A 17,815-nucleotide genomic window follows, 5' to 3' on the forward strand; every position below is an offset into this window, starting at 1 on the left:
TGGGAGAGTTCGGGGATCCCGGATAAAGGAGAAGGCACACTGGGAAAGAAGTGAGCGGGCGTGGTCACCCAGAACGGGAGGCGTGGCGTCAGCGCAAGGTTCCAACTTGCTTCTGGGCGTGGCTAATCTGGGAAGACGTTCGGCTAATGAAGGGTTCTGACGGGAAAAAAGGCGTGGTTATGCAAGGATGCGGTAAAAGTAGGATTCATACTGGTAGGCGTGGTTATACCCGGGATGGGGCGTGTGGTTACAATGAAAGAAAGGCGTGGACTTCATGACGGGGATTGTGGTGTGGTCAAAACAGAGCGATTAGATATAGAGTGGAGGGCGTGGCCAGAACCGGGATAGTATCCCACAGAGAGGCGTGGTTATCTGGGATAGGGGCGTGTCTGTAGCAGGGCTGACACTGGGAGGTGCAGCCAGCAGCCACTGCCCTACTCCGGGGATCACGGACTCATGGAGCGGCGCCTGCCAGTGCTGAGGATGCGTCCCGGGCTCTTCTGACCGCTGCGCTGTGTGTATGAGGCGCTGGAGTTGCCGCCTTTGTTGTGCACTGTTCACACTTGTGCGCGGTGGATGCGCTTTGTTGCAGTGTGAGTGGAAGTGCATGTAGTTGGGCACCTCAGTGTGCAGATAGAGGTGTGCGCCCCCTCCCCTGAGACCCCCCCCCATCATCATCATGCCGGACCTAATCAGTGTATCGGAATTTATAACGGAGACCAATGAGGATTACAAGTCTCCCACCGCCTCTAACTTCACCACCAGGCTGACCCAGTGCAGGAACACAGTGTCAGCCATTGAGGAGGTAAGTAGTGACAGCAGTAAGTGTGTCAGGGGGATGTATTATGGGGTGACTATAACATTTGCACAAATGTACCTGGATTCTGGCAAAAAAAAGTTGTTTTATATAATTTGTAATATGCCAAAAGGTACAAACCTGCAACGTAGAAGTCCAAGATCCTCAGATACCAATCTTGTATCCTTAAAGGAACATTTTACCCGACTTTCCCTTTAAATTGTCACTTTTTGTCACTGACCCCGCCCCTTATTTGCAGAATTGTCATGTTGCCAAAATTGTCTCCAAAATGTAAGATATGATGACATTACTTATGGAAAAGAGGGAGGTCCTGTTAGGGAAACTTTTTTTTTTGTTGTTTAGCAGGTGCACTGGGTCACCGGATGTCCTACTTGGCAGATCAGAGGGCATCCTTGTAGTGCCACCTGATGCCACCGCTCCATAGGGTTACATGGTGTTATGAGAAAATCACAGCAAACCTTCCCTTTAATTTTTTCGACTTTGGTGCAAGACTTTGACTGTGTGTTTCTTGGGTCTAATAGGCGAGAGTTGGTTTAATTTTGGTGATGCCAACCATGGGGGGGGGGGGAGGGGGTTGAACTTGGTACATACATGATATAAAAAAAGCCTGACATGTGAATAGTCTCAGCATGTGCCAAAAAACGGACATGTGAACAGGGTACGTGACTACTCTGGCTTTGGCATTTGTGCTAATGTAAGCGAATGCAATCGTATTGTGACCTACGTGTCGCCATCACGACACATGACAGTCGCCAGATATCCAAGCCTGGTGGGCGTTCAATAACTCCTAGGCTACGGTCACACGTACCGCTAAGCGTCCGTCATAACGCGACGCTATCTCGCAGGGGGAGGTCCTCGGCCCGACCGCACATGCGTTTCCAGGACAACGCATGCGATTGTTAAGCCGATCGCATGCGTTTCTCTGGAAACGCATGTGCGTTCGGGGCCGAGGACCTCCCCCTGTGCGATAGCGTCGCGTTATGACGGACGCTTAGCGGTACGTGTGACCGCGGACCTAGAGTTACGTTTGAAGTCCACCTACCTTATGTTTAGGCCGGCGGCACAAGTGGTGTTTTGAACCCGTTTTTGAGCCGCTTTTAAGCAGACCGTTAAAAAGCGCATCCGTTTTGGACTCGTTTTAATTAAGATAATTGGTAAAACCTGTCAAAAACGCACGCGTTATTTAATGGACTACTTAAAAAAGGCCCAAAAGCAGGTTCAAAACGCCACGTGTGCCGCCGGCCTTAGGTTATGCAATGATGGAAAATCGCTTTGAGGCGAGAGCTCCAATACGGCATTTGTTTGTTGTTGATTCCGGTGTAAATCTATACGGAAGCTTCTATGCGCTACTGTAGTTATTATGTGATATTTCGGTGGTCTGATCGTCGTGGCATGCTGAGAGTAGTAGTTGGACAACTGCCGGAGGTGGTCATGGTAGGTTAATTCTGTGTAACATGTATAATTGACTGGCACAAAACTGAGACATGCCCGCTGATGGAGCATGTCCACCTCACCTACACCAGAGGGCTAAATCACCCTTGTGCCATACATGGTGACTTAGATATGTGAAGAACCAAATATTACCTTTGTTCACAATTCGATGCCTTCTGTAACTTGGTGGAGTTCCCCTTTAAGCAGCATTGGTAGCATATGTTAATAGCTAAGCATTACCAGAAAGTCTAGTGACAAGTAACCTTGAATAATGAAATGTTATCATCCGCTTTGGGGAGAAGATTGCTCATGAAGAGGGCTCCTTGTGTGTTTGCTGCCCTGGGTGTCATTAACCCCATAGTGTCGGCGGCAGTGACTCTGACATTGACTCCCATCTGTGTGGAGGTTTCTTTCATTCATAAAACTGTAAGGCACCCTTTTTGTGCTGAATACCCGGCTCGCATTATCACCGCTATGATTTATTCGCCAATTATTGGACTGTTTTTGGTGGAGCGTCTCGGGATGTGCATCACTTGCAGCAGATAAATATAGAATGTGTTTCTAGAAGGAGGTCGCAGTGTGGAGAATGTTACTCATTCCTGGTGTTGGTTTATTGCACTTTATAGTGGCCGCAGACAGCTGAGGACAGTGCCCTCGGGCCACAAACAACGGATCTGTGGTCCATTTTTGTGGTGTGTTTGTCATCAGTGATGCCGAGCTCTATGTCCTCAAGCAGGGGCGTAACTAGGAAAGACAGGGCCCCATAGCAGACTTCAGAATGAAGTCCCCCTTCCCACTTGAAAATGTGCATATTACACTCATATATACATATATTTATGTACATAAACATACAGTTCTTCACTCATACACACATTTATACACTTACAACATATAGAGAATATACACATATACATCCACATATAGTGCCATATACAGACGTACAGTACATATACATCACATATATGTTATATACATATTATAATGTACAATATGCAGCAAAATATATATATAATGGTGCACATCCTCTATTCTCTAGTGTTAGGTTGGATGATGGGGCCCCCTGACAATGTGGGCCCCATAGCAATTGCTATGGCTGCTACCACTGTAGTTACTCCCCTGTCCTCAAGTACTAGGATACCAAGGGTTGATAGTACCTGTAAATAGGACCTTGTAATATCACAGAATTTTACAGTTTTACAAGACATATCACCTGACCTGTAGCCAAACAATAAAAAATTTCAGATGTCGATGGAATTAAAGGGGTTTTCCAGTCACAGCAAGTTAGCCCCTATCCATTATAAGAAGACTCTATGGGAGTACAGGACACCATACAGAAAACATCAGGAGTGTATTTGAAGAGTTGTAGGAAATTATCTTCTCCGTAGTTCACACTGTCTGCTTTGGTGGAGATGTTGGAAAACCCCTTAAATGCCGCTGACTTCAAAGTTTTATTGGCTAAAAGTTGTCACATCCTGAATGCAGCTGGCGATCCCACTCCAGAGGACATAAAGTCTACAACTCGCTTGTAGCGGTGGTAAACCTGTTAGGCCGAGTTCACACTTGGTTGTTTTTTATTTATTTGCTTTGGTTTTTCATTTTTATGCATAGAAATCACAACAAAAAAGGAAAAATTCCATATACATGCTGCAGTAAGGGGCAGTCTAATCACGGTAGTGCTCCCCAACCAGAGTTCGAAACTTCGACATCCTGTGGATAGGGCCTAACATGTTTCATGGGAAAACCCCTTTAAAAGGAAACTCTCATTAAAATTTACCCCAGAAAACTACTTATCCCTCTCAGGTAGTGTGTGAAGTATAATTCTAGAATTTCCTCTTTTATGCAAAATCTCGCTTTTTTTACCTCAAAAGAGAAAAACAATCTTCCAAGTCACGTGAAATTGATCAGAGAAGTCCATATTTGCTTGACATGAGTCAGGTTTAGAGGCCGCAGGGCGAGTGTCAATTAATTCTCCACTATCTTTGGTTCTATAGCACCTAGAAACATGTTACTGGTGTCATATTAAAGAAACAAATCTCTTCTGTCAGATTGCATCAGGATTGTAAATCTGTGAATTAAAAAAAAAATAAAAACAGAGATGCATAGAGAATCTACTTTGGGAAGCTGCAGGAATAGGACCTGCTTTGAGTTTTCTACAGCCTCCGCACGGAGGAAAAAACATGTTTATGGGACCATTAATAGGACCTTGTAAAAAAATAACTGGTAGGACACAGACAAAAACAGCGTTTCAGTGTATGTAGCCTTAGCCATGGTGGAGAACTGCTGGTATGGAGGGCATGGAAGTTACATAATCCCCCATTTTATATGGAGGTTTTGGTTGTCCGGTCCATGCGGATCATCTTATTTACACACCCTTTGGCACAAGTTATAAAATTGTCCTTATGCTTGTTATTGTAGATTTGTGTTATTGTATCGTTGTAGAATGTTACGGGTTATTAGGTTCCGTCAGGTTTGCGTTTGCTAACCTGCTGTACAGCCTTAAAGAAGGTTTTTTTGATGGCATAACAAACATGCTCCAGTGACACATTTATTTACTTTAGTTTTATTTTTATGTTTTATTGACATGCGGAGGTCAAATGGCTCTTCCCATGTAATTGTCTGTTTGTGGCCAGTGTCCCCAGGCGCTGTTTGATGAAGTCTGAGTCTGTATTTGCTGATCTATTGATGATCCATTCATTCTCCTGATCCATGTCTTGGGGCATGTTCTAGTTTTATTTCGTGCAGTTATTGTTATAGCTAATCCTTTTTATAGTCCCCTTTTATTATAATATGTTGATGTTACTGAATCTGGTCAGGTTTAGTGTTGCTTTATCATACATTATAAATGAGATGGAAAACACAGCCGCTTGCTGGAGTGTATGTCACTATAACAATTGCTGTTTCTGTTGGTAGATTAGATGGTTCCTAGACCCCGTTTCGACCAAGAACTGACGTTCTGCAGCCACATCAAATTTTAACTGACTTGTAAAGAAGTTCTGCAGGTCACCATAGACTGGAAATGGCAGGACCCACTCAGTAGTTGCTGACCAAACTCTTGTGCCTAAAGTCAGTGACATGACCTATAATCAGCTGCATCTGGTTCTTTCTGACGTTTTGTATTCAGAAAAGTTGTCCGTCAGGTTTGTTCTGACAGTGATGTATTGTATCTACTTACAATGCAAATCCCTGTCCAGGTGTGTCTTCATATTCATACACTGCTGACTTTGTCAGATCGATGGCGGAAAGTTTTGGATTATTATTTTATTTTTCTTATTTAGAATGTTGTTTATTTTTAGGTTTGTATTATAATATTTGCATATCTGCTCGTCTTTTAGCTCCTTAAGCCCAAACCAAGGCTTTAAAAACTATGTAAACGTTCTGGAGGACCCCTTAGACTTATTTGCATAATTTTTAAAGACTTTTTATGTAAAAATGAGAGCATAAGGAGCTAAAAGAAGAGCAGATCCTGACATGCCAGCATGTTGGTGTTCTTTGTTTACAATCCTTCATCCTGGTGGTAGATTTCCTTTAAGGTGTTTCCTTGTAGTCTAAAGGCTAAACGCAAATTGATACTTTCTTCCATGTGCTCTCCGTTTTTTTTTGTTGTTTTTTTTTTACTGACATATTAGTTTCAATGGCTTCATGAACATTACTGTGCTTGTCACAGATCCAAGTGGAGGCTACAGAAAATTCAGAGCAGGTCCAGTTCCTGCCTCTGTTTGCAATTTGGCCTTAGAATTCTATGGTAAAGTTTAATCCTCCTGCGGTCCGTATGTGCAGATCACTTCTTAGGTAACACGATTATGTGACCCTTCCATAGATGGGACTAGCTAGTGACCTAAATTGGCAGCCTTCTGTTTATTATGCGGATAGATCACAAAAATGGAAGACCCCCAGATGTTTTTTATTTTGCAGACATACAAGCCAGAACACTGGTGACATACGGACCAAAAAACTGGACCATAGAACTGTTGTTTTGTGGCCCGAGAACAACTCATGTTCAGGTAGCCTAAAGGTGGTGTCACGTGTACTGTTTTGAACCCGTTTTTAGTCATGCGTCTTGAGTCCAATAAAAAAACGCATCAGTTTTTGGCCATTTTTAATTGAGATAATTGGGAAAACCAGACAAAAACACATTCGTTTTTTAATGGACTGCTTAAAGATGGGTTCGAAACCTCACGTGTGACACCACCCTAAGGCCGCGGTCACACGTACCGCTAGACATCCGTTCATAACGCGACGCTAGCGCACAGGGGGAGGTCCTCGGACCAAACGCACATGCGTTTCCAGAGAAACGCATGCGATCGGCTTAACAATCGGAAGTTCGGGCCGAGGACCTCCCCCTGTGCGCTAGCGTCGCGTTATGACAGACGCCTAGCGGTACGTGTGACCGCGGCCTAAGGCTAGTTGCCCATGAACTGAGTGTCAAATGGAATAATTTTGGTCACAGTTTGGTAATCTCGGACCATTTGTTTTTGTAGTTCTAGTCAGTCAAAGCTCTGTCTGATGTAGACTAGGACAAAAAGGTCTAAACTAGTGTAAGAGAAAATCAAGGTACCTAACACTTGTGGCATCTCCTCCTTAGCTTCTAGCGATACAGCTGCAGAGAGCTCTTGAGGGAAAGTATGGTCACAGCTTCTGAAGGTCATATATTTCCCTCAAACAGCTGTTAGTTTACTGCCGGCCATATCATAGTGTTCTTATGATACAGTAGCCTTGGCCTGCAGGAATGACTTTACGTTGCACCATGTAGTTGTCTTTAGAGCCTAAACGTATCTTCTTATCACATTGGTGCGGATAAACTCGGCAAAATTCTGGTGTCTGTTGCACCCAAGCAGATTGTCTACACTTTTCTTAATTCTTTAAGCTATTCTGCATCTGAGTTTTATCCTTTTTTAAAAAAAAAATTTTGTTGCCTGCTGTTTTATCTATGTATTTGCTGTGGAACAGATCAGTAGGGTTAGGCTGAGGGGTTAAATTTTTTGAGCTGTCCACACTTCCAGGCTTTTTCCCATGTGGCGGCGGCCGTCACGTGTCATTGTGTTTTGTTTTTCTACCTAAGTATTGTATAGAATGAAGTATAGGGTCCAGAAATAACATCCGCTGGAAAGAGGAGCTTGTGGAGTCATATGCTCCTGATATCATGCCAAAGTAGCCACATGGATGTCTGAATGAAATATATTTATAACATATGGATGGTGTGGTCTTTAGGAGCAGTCAGACTTCTGCAGAAGTTCAAGTTCGTAGGAAAGCCAGGCAACAACTAATATGATCACCAGTATGGCTCTTTCGGTTGATGTAACCAAGCTTTTCCAGACCCCTGACAAGAAAACCTGACCATTTACGTAGCAATATGTTGACTACTCACTTTTCACCATATGTTTTCTTTTTATGCTGTATAAAAGTGGATAAAAAAATACCTGTGATGCCTCAAACATCACCCAGCTTTCTCATAAAATGATATAGCTATATAAGTCTTTGGAGAAGTCTACCCTTAATTGAGGTCTACAACAACACTCAATGTAAATGTAGATCATCAAGTCACATTGTGAGGCCTCGCGCTACCATAACTATACTCCATCATCTTTTAAGCCACCATTGTGCAGCACACCAAAAGATGGCATCTGATGTGAAGAGCATTGTCCTGGTAGACAGAACCCATGGCAGATGTCTCGCAGAGCGCTGCAAAAGCCTCTAAATAACACGGCTCAGTTAATATTCAGCAGGACCCCAGTTCATTCTCGTATCGGCAGCAGCTGCTCCGCGTCTTTGCCAGGGTGTCCCGGACTGTTGTAATACACTTCCTACACAACAGAGCAGCAGCAGATTTGTGTTGTTGTTTTTACGGCCTACATTGGTTTAGTCATGTTTGCCACGTGTAAGTCTAGTGTTACATGAAGCAATTTTAGGCCCTAAAAATAATCTTTATTTCATTTTGGCATTGTAGTAAAACTTGGGCCTTATTCACACAGTTATATTTAGCCGTGCTAGATCTACATGTAGCAGAGGCAGCATTGTGACACGATCATCCCAGCCACAACAGTGTATGCTACTCAAAAATACCAGTTAAATGAAAAATTACCACACAGGTGAAAAATGTATATGATCACCTCCCTCCATCTTTACACAGACTTGTACTATGCTGAGGACCAAAAGTTATGCTATAAAGTTCTCCCTAACAAGTCCCTGATCTTTTTAGTACTTAAGTATATTTTACTGCTCTTCCGTGTTTTGGCTTTTGTGGTAATTTGCGGTAATAGACAGATGGCAGTGTAATGAACAGGATTGGTTTATAACCAATTTATTATTTTTATTTTGCGTTGATAATATAATAATCAAAAAATAACACACACAAAATACTATACTTTTTGTATGTATCTGTATGAACTCCAGGCCTTCTGTACGACATAGGCTATATTCACACTGCCGTTGCCCGCCCGTACCGTACCGGGCAACGGCAGTGTACGGGGAGAGGAGGAGGAGGTGAGCGCAGCTCACCCCCGCCCCTCTCCATAGCAACCTATGGCGCATGGCGCCTTATTATGGGAAAAGATAGGACAGGTCCTATCTTTTTCCCGGGTACGGAGCGGTACGGTGCCGCACGTGCCGCACCGTAGGGTGCCGTGCGCCCATTGCTGCCTATGGGGGACGTATATCGGCCGTATATACGTCCCCCATACGTTAGTGTGAATGTAGCCTTATGGAAAGGTCTCTCTAACATCTAAGATCTGTCTGTATCCAGTAAATTGCTAATCGAGAATCCATGGTTGCCATGTTTTATTGAACTTGACATACGCTCCATGAAACGAGGGGGGCGAGGTCTTCCATATGCATAATTTAATTTACTTTTTTGACCCACATAGTTATTGTCTGAGAAGTGGTCTGTTTCCAAAATATCGGAATGCAAAACCGGGCCACCATTATTAAGAATTGTAGCAGAGTTTTTATTTGAATGTTTTGCGCATAAATGTTACAACGGTGGAGGATGAGGAGAGGAGGGTCCAACAATATAATTCTTCCCCATGGAACAACCTGAGCGGACATAAATCACTATGATATCTATGAATTCCTGTCACTTGGTGCTCCTTGATCCACAGGCTTACCACTGTCTGATTGATCTTTTACTGGAAGGAGTTAAAGGGATATTCCAGTGTGTTTTGGGATAACCTAAACACAAATACCACCAAATGCCACTTGTTCCAATCCGCCAGGGAGTGAAAACCTGTCTGTAATATGTTTTTAATTTAGTTGGACAAACCACTTAACCACAACATAGTCCCCTTCCCATATTTAAAGAAATCTGGAGGTGAAAAATCTACTTTATCTTTACTGTGTTCTGAAAGGAGTTGTCACTTTGGTTTCAAAGTCGGATAAGAACAATGAAAATTGAAGTGATTTAATAAGTAATAACCATAAATAGGTTTATGAGATACTAATGAATTTAGATGAAGGTGGTAATACTGCTAAGTGTCTCCTCATATAGAAGGAATTTGGTGCTGCGTGTCCGAGCAGCTGCAACATTCCTCCTCCAGTCAGGGAGCGCAGCCCTGGGTCTAGGTGCCTTCGTGTGACACACCAGGGCGTGGTTTGGCGTTCTCACAGGTACATAGAGGAAGTTGTGTTTTATCAGATTGTGAAATCCCGGCCTGACCTCCAGACTCTGCCACATGACAAAGGCCTCTGTCAGCTGTTCTGGAGCTCTGCACGTGGGATTCCTGAAAAAACTAGTGTCTACTCCCTGATAGCCAGGGCTTCCTACACCTAGCCATATGACTCAATAATATTCTATCCTATCGAAGACCTGGGGCACAAATGACAAACTAAAATTGCTGCGGAATGTCAGCAGTCAACATTCTGCAGCAATTCCGATCCCTGCAGGGGGAAGGGCTAGGGGAGAGTTCAGACTTTTCCATTGCAACCATTGAATTCCGCAGCAATGTTTGACATGTTATGGGTTCAAAACTCCCAACCTAATCTAGAGGGTATTTGTTTTATGAACATTGTCAAAGGTTAGCCCCTGATGATTTTTACAAGCACTTGGATAGGTGATGGCCGTAGAATCCCCTATCGCAAGTATGGGTGTCCCCAATAACTCCCACTTCTCAAATATGATGAGGGAGAGAGTAAATAGGAAAAATGGTTTAAAGTGCCTAAAAAGAATGAGGTATATGGATGCCCGACTGTTTCTCCTTCGCTCTGTAGACTTTGAATAGACCGTCGGCTCATATCCTCGATTGAAATTTATGATCATCTGTAAAATACATAGAGGAAAAAGGTTTGTCATGCTATATTCAGCTCCCTCTATGACGGTAGTATGTCCTTATGATTCTTATCTAAAATTATGTTATGGTGGTAAGACTGCCCCTTTAATTGGGACAGGAAACTAATTCTCTACTATCTTTCCAAAAGTTGTGTTACTGAAAAGATGTAAACATAAAATGTGTGTTGCAGCTGTTTTAATGGCCATCTATAATTAAAAATAAAAGGTGTAAGGTATAAAGAAAGTGTTACATTTTTATCACCACAAAAAACTTTCCACACTTTCCTTTATACTCCTCTTTCTCCACCCCAAGAGAAAGACATGGCATAACTAATATACGGTGTAAAGAATGTATCAGTTATGCTGAAGATTGGTTCTAAATGTGGAATGAAGCGCACTGATGGACGTAATTGTTGGAATTACTTATGCATTCCATCCCCCTTGAAATTGTTCAGTTGATTTTAATGGATAGGGAAATGCATAACAGACATGGTACACTTATGATATCCGTCTCCCTTTTACTTAAAGGAAACCTACCACCACAAATCTACCTATAAAGGTAGATCGGGTGGTAGGTGAATCAATGGGACGTGAGGATAGCCCTTTTAAGGGCTAATCCTCACGTCCCCGCACTGTTTTGTAAACTTTTATTACCCTAATATGTTAATTTACTTATGCGGCTACTTGGGCGTGGAGTAGCCGCCTCTGAGGTTACACGAGGCGGCTACTCCACGCCCCGGTAGCCACTTTTCCCCTCCTACTCACCATGTTCGGCGCGCAGCTGCTCGTAGCTGCGCGCGCCCTCGTCCGACGATCCTGCCGTCTGCGCATGCGCAGAACAGCAGGCCCGCGTCTGTGCAGCCCCGGCTTCGGAGCAGTGACCGCGCAGACGGCAGGATCGGCGGACGAGGGCGCGCAGCTACGAGCAGCTGCGCGCCGAACATGGTGAGTAGGAGGGGAAAAGTGGCTACCGGGGCGTGGAGTAGCCGCCTCGTGTAACCTCAGATGCGGCTACTCCACGCCCCAGTAGCCGCATAAGTAAATTAACATATTAGGGTAATAAAAGTTTACAAAACAGTGCGGGGACGTGAGGATTAGCCCTTAAAAGGGCTATCCTCACGTCCCATTGATTCACCTACCACCCGATCTACCTTTATAGGTAGATTTGTGGTGGTAGGTGCCCTTTAAATAGTATGTCCAGTTCTTGTGAATGAAGTCCTCTTAACATGAATTCCTGGAATCTTGAGTATCCACAATCCGCAACGGAGCATTCATGGCCTTTAAGACTCGATGGGGGCAATTTATTAAGACTGGTGTTTTAAATGCCACCGACGTACTGCATACTGGATTTACTCCGACCTCTTTGTAAATCCTAAAGCGCGCTCTGCCTCTAAAATTAATCTCCAGCAGGTTTGAGCAGTTTAGACCAGGTCCAACCTCATACAAGAAGATTACAACAGTCACTGTGCGTGGATCTATGAGTAAGTGCCCCATGGTTCATCATGACGGATTTTGATAGATTTCCTTTAAGGAGAACGCCATTTCCATGCACGCCTTTCATCGAAGACAAGTGCACTTAGCCGCTGAACACGAGAGGGATCGATAGAGGCTACTAAGGCGTGGGGTAGCCCTTGCAGGCCCCAAAACCCTTTTATGAAAATTTGCATATATCTTAGATAAAAGTTTTCATAAAAAAAGGATTAGACTACACTACATTACAGGAACCTGCCACCAGGATCTACCTGAGGGCTTTTTCACACGGCTGTTGGGGGATGTATATACGGCCAACGTGTATACGTCGGATATGTGTCCCCCATAGGCTGGCAATGGGTGCATGGTGCCGTATGTAGCGGTACAGTGTAGCACACGCACGGCACCATACTGTTCCGGAGCCGGTAGCACGATAGGACATCTCCTATTTTTCCCCGGAATACGGCGCTGTGCCCCATGTTTCTCTATGGAGAGGGATGGGGGTGAGTGGCGCTCACCCCCTCCTCCTCTCCCTGGCGCCGACGTTTGCCCACCGTGCTACGGTACGGCGGGCACACTTTAGTGATAGATCCGTGACGGTAGGTTTCCTTTAAGAGTGACTAAACTTTTATCACAACCTAAACGCCATCACTGAGGAGCCTCGAGTTCCCAGTTCATCTGTATCACCGATCTGTATTAGCATCCGTACTACTGCTCTAAAGCCTACATTTCTGTAATCCTTGTTGTATGGGGTGGCATTGTACATACCAGTCCATATCTTCACCAAAATCGTCAATGTATGTCCACAATACAACTGATTGATGTAGAACTCCCAAACCTTCTAATTTTTTTTTTATAAATCACAATGTTATATGGGTTCCCCTCCTGTCAAATGCTCACCAGTATCATTTCTTAGAATAAATCGGTTGTTTTTGGTTTGGAAATTTGGTTTTGTCCAATAGCACATAGCAATGCTCTGCAGGCCTGCGGTTCCTGTGGGCACAGCAGTGTTCTCTCTGGCTGTGGCCGGAAGGTACAGGAGAGGCCTAGAAGTTTTTTTTTTCCAGGGGGGCAGGCACTGCCGATATTAAATTAGCCTCTGACATTCCTCGTGAGCACAAGTGACATTGATGTGACATGAAAGTTTCCTCCAGCTCCGAGCTGCTGTGTACAGACTCAGGAAAGCAATGGAAATGGGAAGCCTAATTTACTTCCAGCTGAACAAAGGCAGCGATAAGCGCAGCGCGCCAAGAGAATGGCCGTCGTCAAAACAGACATGTAGGTCCACTGCTGTTTTATTTTTAGGCAAGACCAAAAAAAAAAAACAACTATGATGGCACATGGCTGCACTGAATGGAAAAGTGCCGAAAAATTCTTTTTTTGTGGAACATGCAAAGGATCTGTTTAGCGGTAGAGCATGTCCTAGTTAGAACCGTTTTTCACAGATCATTAAGAGATAATAATGATCCTTGAGAAACAGATGTGAGCCTGCTGCAAACTGGCCGTGAACACAAAAGAAAAGCTTAGTTTTTTTTATGGCTAAGATTTGGCACGTATGTCTACAGGTATCCTCAGAATACAGAAATTTAGCCAAACACCCTGACCTCAAAAGTAGTTATTTACTCCAGCTATCGATTAAGGGAACGCCCACAGCAGAGCCCCTCTTTAATTAAATGTTTACAGCAGAGCTTCCCCCCCTTTCAATGAAATTACCACAGCAGAGCTTCCCCCCCTTTCAATGAAATTACCACAGCAGAGCTTCCCCCCCTTTCAATGAAATTACCACAGCAGTGCTCCCCCTCCTTTTAATGAAATGACCACAGTAGGGATCCCCCCCTTTTAATGAAATGACCACCGCAGGGCTTCCCCCCCTTTTAATGAAATGACCACAGTAGAGATTCCCCCATAAATGAAAGGTCTCTTAACTCTGTACTTACCTCCGGCTTCTTTTCCTGGCAAAGCAGTCAGTGGCACGTCTATACGCCCTGCCCACGCAGGCAGGGCACATAGATGTGCCTCTGCATGTTTTTCTAAGATAAGAACTGGAGGTGAGTATAGAGGTTTTTTTGTTTGTTGTTTTTTTTTAAGCTTAAGCTCCATGGCCGTGAACGGTGTTGGGGACCGCTGCTATATATCACAGCACAGATTCTCTCCCTCTAATATATCCTACTATCTGAAGTAAGGACATGCTCTGTCTTTTTCCCGTGTACAGCATGGTACGGATCCACGTGTGTGTGTGGTACCGTACCGCCAACCGTTCCCCATAGGAGTCTATGGGGGCGTTTGCAACCGGATAGTCCCCACAGCAGTCGTGTGAATGCGGCCTTACTGCAGTGATTCCCCCAAACTATTGAGGGTCTCCGCAGGTGGTAGACAAGATACAATTTTAGCATGAGCTGGACATGGAATTCCTTTTTGACAAATTTGTTTTTTGGGGGGTTTTTTTAGAAACCTCTGTTCTCTTAAATATATGAATTGTGTGTTTGCATGTACACCTACCAGTATTTATGTGTGTGTGCGTATTTTTTAAGCACATTGTGACTAAGAACCAGGATGTCACCAGATGTCATGCAGTCACAACTTCATCCATAACCAAAAAGTTTTCCATTGGAGACATTATCACACACAGCTACATGTCTGCTCAGTATCAGGCCTATTATTATGCTATTATGTTGGCAGAAATGTGGATGTATACATTTAACTGACAGCAGCAGCCTGACCAGTATGGCTCCTGACATGTCTGTAATAGTCTGCATTGTAAATTTTTGTGCAAATTTCAATAATCATAGACTATCTAACAGATCCTGGTGGGGATAACAGCTGATCTCTGGAGAATGATGAATTGCACCCGGATTATAAGGAGCGATCACGTGGTACCACAGTCATCACAGCTTCCATAGTGTTATATATAGGCAGGTATTTTCTCCACCAGAAATCTGTTGCTATCCTGGGTCTTGATTTGCCAGAATATTGTTAGGATCAGTGGTAATGGATCCTCTGTACCACCGCGGACGATGACTTAAACCGACACCTGGGACCAGAGTCTTTGTGACACCCAGTTTTCACCACAGCCCACCGCAAAGCAGGTTGGATTGTTGTGGCTTGGTACCACCAGATCGTTCCACAGGCGCAACATTATCCATGGTGGCGGCCGAGGTGAGGTACAGAATCGTAAGACAAGGTCGTGGTTGGGGATAGACACGTAGCGGAAGGTCAGGACGGGTAGCACAGGAGCGAGGTCAGGAACGAAATCGAGGTCACAACGGGAAAATCAGGATAATCGCACAGGGCATCAGGAACAAGCTTTCTCTAAGGCTATGAGGCACAAAGATCTGACAAAGGAAGGGGCTGGAAGTTATCGGGGCAAGCGGCTACAGAGTCCGCGCACGTGGGCCTTAGGAGTAGTGGACGTGCGCACCCGGAGTGCGGGCATAACGGAGACAACTGCTGGAGCCGGGAAAGATGAGTTGTCGTGCAGGCTGGCTGGGGCGCACTGAAGCACATTGGTGCGCCTGCGACCCGGGATATTGGTCGCAGGGGCACCCATGACGGCAACAACTGTTTATTTGACAAGGATCATTGCCAATTGTGGCTTGTTTATTATAAAACATAATAATCACTTTTTTACTAACGAATATTTTAATCCATTTTAATAAATTATTAAAGAATTTTTAAAAATTGGATCAAGTTATTACTTTGTAAAACCAAACGACCAAAATTATGACTCTGTATAATAAACATAAATCTAGACTTGATCCGAGAGATAACTGTTCTAACTCATACATTCAGCATGGCTACTCCACGCCCCACTAGACTTTCAACTTAATTTGCATATATCTAAGATAACGTCTTTACGGTATTAAAATTTCACGGACTACCCATAAACTGAGTAGGGATGAGACGGGAAGAAGGAAATGCCATCAGAACTACATCTATATGTAAATTCACAATTGTAGATCTCTTTTAGCCTGCACTCTGTTTACTATAGAATCAACCACTTTTTATATATTTTTAAACCTGAAAACCCCTTTAATTTGTGTTAATTTAACCAAATCCTAACTACTAGACATTTCGCCTAGCTGACAAATATCCTTTCATTTTATGCGGCCTCTGTGTTGGGAATCTGTTGATTTTCAGTCCTTTCTCTCCTGTCTAATCCTCCATTTACAAGCTCTTTGTTACGTTGCAGTTGCCATATTTTTCCACCATTTGTGTAATCTACCTAAACCATTAATCTTTTTGTTTATTTCTCTGGGACTGTCTGTCCCATTCCAGATGTTCATGTCATCCGCAAAATACTGTCACCAGTTACGTTCTATGTATTTATAGTATGGCGGCCATACATGTGATCTGGGCTCGTAGGAATAAGTTCCAGAATGTTTTGATTTCCCACGTTCCATCATGTGAATTACTCAGAGCCGGCGTGTTCCTTCCTCTCTCTGTTCCTGAAAATGAAAATATGTAGAGACGGCTGTAGTTATAGAGGGTTGCTGTTTATGGTTCTTTCAATGTACTCTATGGGGGAGATTTATCAGAAGGGTCTGAGAGCAGAACTGTTCTAGTTGCGCATGCAACCAATCGCAGATAAGCTTTAACCCCTTAAGGACGCAGCCTGTTTGCAGGTTAAGGCTCGCAACTTTTTTTTGAAATTTGACCAGTGTCTCTTCCTGTGGTAATAACTTTTCAACGCTTTAAGATATCTCTGTGATTTTGAGATTGTTTTCTCGTGAGACATTGTAGTTTATGTTAGTAGTGTCATTTCGGTGATCCGTTCCTTTTTTGGGGGGTAAAAATTCAAAAATTTAGGAAAAATTTGAAAAAAATGACTATTTTCAAAGTTTCAAATGTTATACTTTTTAGACAAAAAGTGATACCACAAATTTTTTTTGATAGAAACCTTTTGCCATTGGTCTTCTTTTTATATCCATTATTTGTTTTAAGTTTCCATTTTTTTTATGGATGTGAGAAGGTTTGAAGTTTTAGTAGCAACTTCTCAGATTTTCTTGAAATTTGAAAAATGCGAACTTTTTGGTGATCAATTCAGTTTGGAAGTGCCCTATAAAGGCTTATGTACTATATACCCCCACAAGTAACACCATTTTATGAACCTAACATCTCAACCTATTCAAATCAGCATTTAGGAAGTCTGTTAACCCTTTAATTATTTTTCCGGAAGCATATGAAAATGGAGTGGAAATTTTGAAATTTCAATTTTGGATTTCAATCTTTCCAATTTAGCCCTAAAATGGATACATTCAGAAGGAATTTGAGGTAAATATATATTCCTAATTTCTTGCCCTGCTTCTTCCGAGTACGGCAATACCAGACATGTGGATGTCAGCTGCTGTTTCCCCGCACATCGATGTCCAGAACAGAGTTAGCGATACTGGGAATTTGGAAAGCCAATTTGGCTGCAAATATTTTGTGGTGCCACAGTGTAATTGAAGAGCCCCTGAAGTAAAAGTACAATAGAAAACCCCCCAAAATGTCACCATTTCGGAAACTAGACCCCTCAAAGAATTTATCGGTGGTTGTGGTGAGCATTTTAACCCCCGACACGCTGGTCAAAATTTAATGCAAAGTAAATGGTGCAGAGTAAAAATTGCGTTTTTATCTCAAAAATGTCATTTTAGTGCCTCATATACTGTGCCCAACCCATGCCACTTTAGACAAACACCCCAAAAATCATTCTGCGGGTTGTCCCGAGTACAGCAATACCACACATGTGCCAATAATTTACAGACTGGGCACACAGAAGGGATGAGAACGGAAGGAATGAAATTTTGATTCTCCAGCTCCGTTTTCACACGTTTGGATTTAGAGTGCCATGTCATGTTGGC

General features: G+C 43.4%; 1 protein-coding gene across 2 annotated transcripts in view; it reads left to right on the plus strand.

Annotated features, from left to right (window-relative positions):
• The first annotated feature begins 366 nt into the window (after positions 1–366).
• Positions 367–17,815, plus strand: part of ASAP2 (ArfGAP with SH3 domain, ankyrin repeat and PH domain 2) — a 146,207-nt gene continuing 128,758 nt past the window's right edge. The window contains exon 1 of one of the 2 annotated variants that reach the window (XM_072143548.1): positions 367–805. In XM_072143548.1, the coding sequence (XP_071999649.1) occupies positions 680–805 (126 nt within the window). In that variant the 5' untranslated portion in view covers positions 367–679. The remainder of the gene's footprint in view (positions 806–17,815) is intronic. The other variant, XM_072143550.1, reaches the window with a different exon arrangement.

This window comes from Engystomops pustulosus, chromosome 3, assembly GCF_040894005.1.
Source record: "Engystomops pustulosus chromosome 3, aEngPut4.maternal, whole genome shotgun sequence".
Lineage (NCBI taxonomy): Eukaryota > Metazoa > Chordata > Amphibia > Anura > Leptodactylidae > Engystomops > Engystomops pustulosus.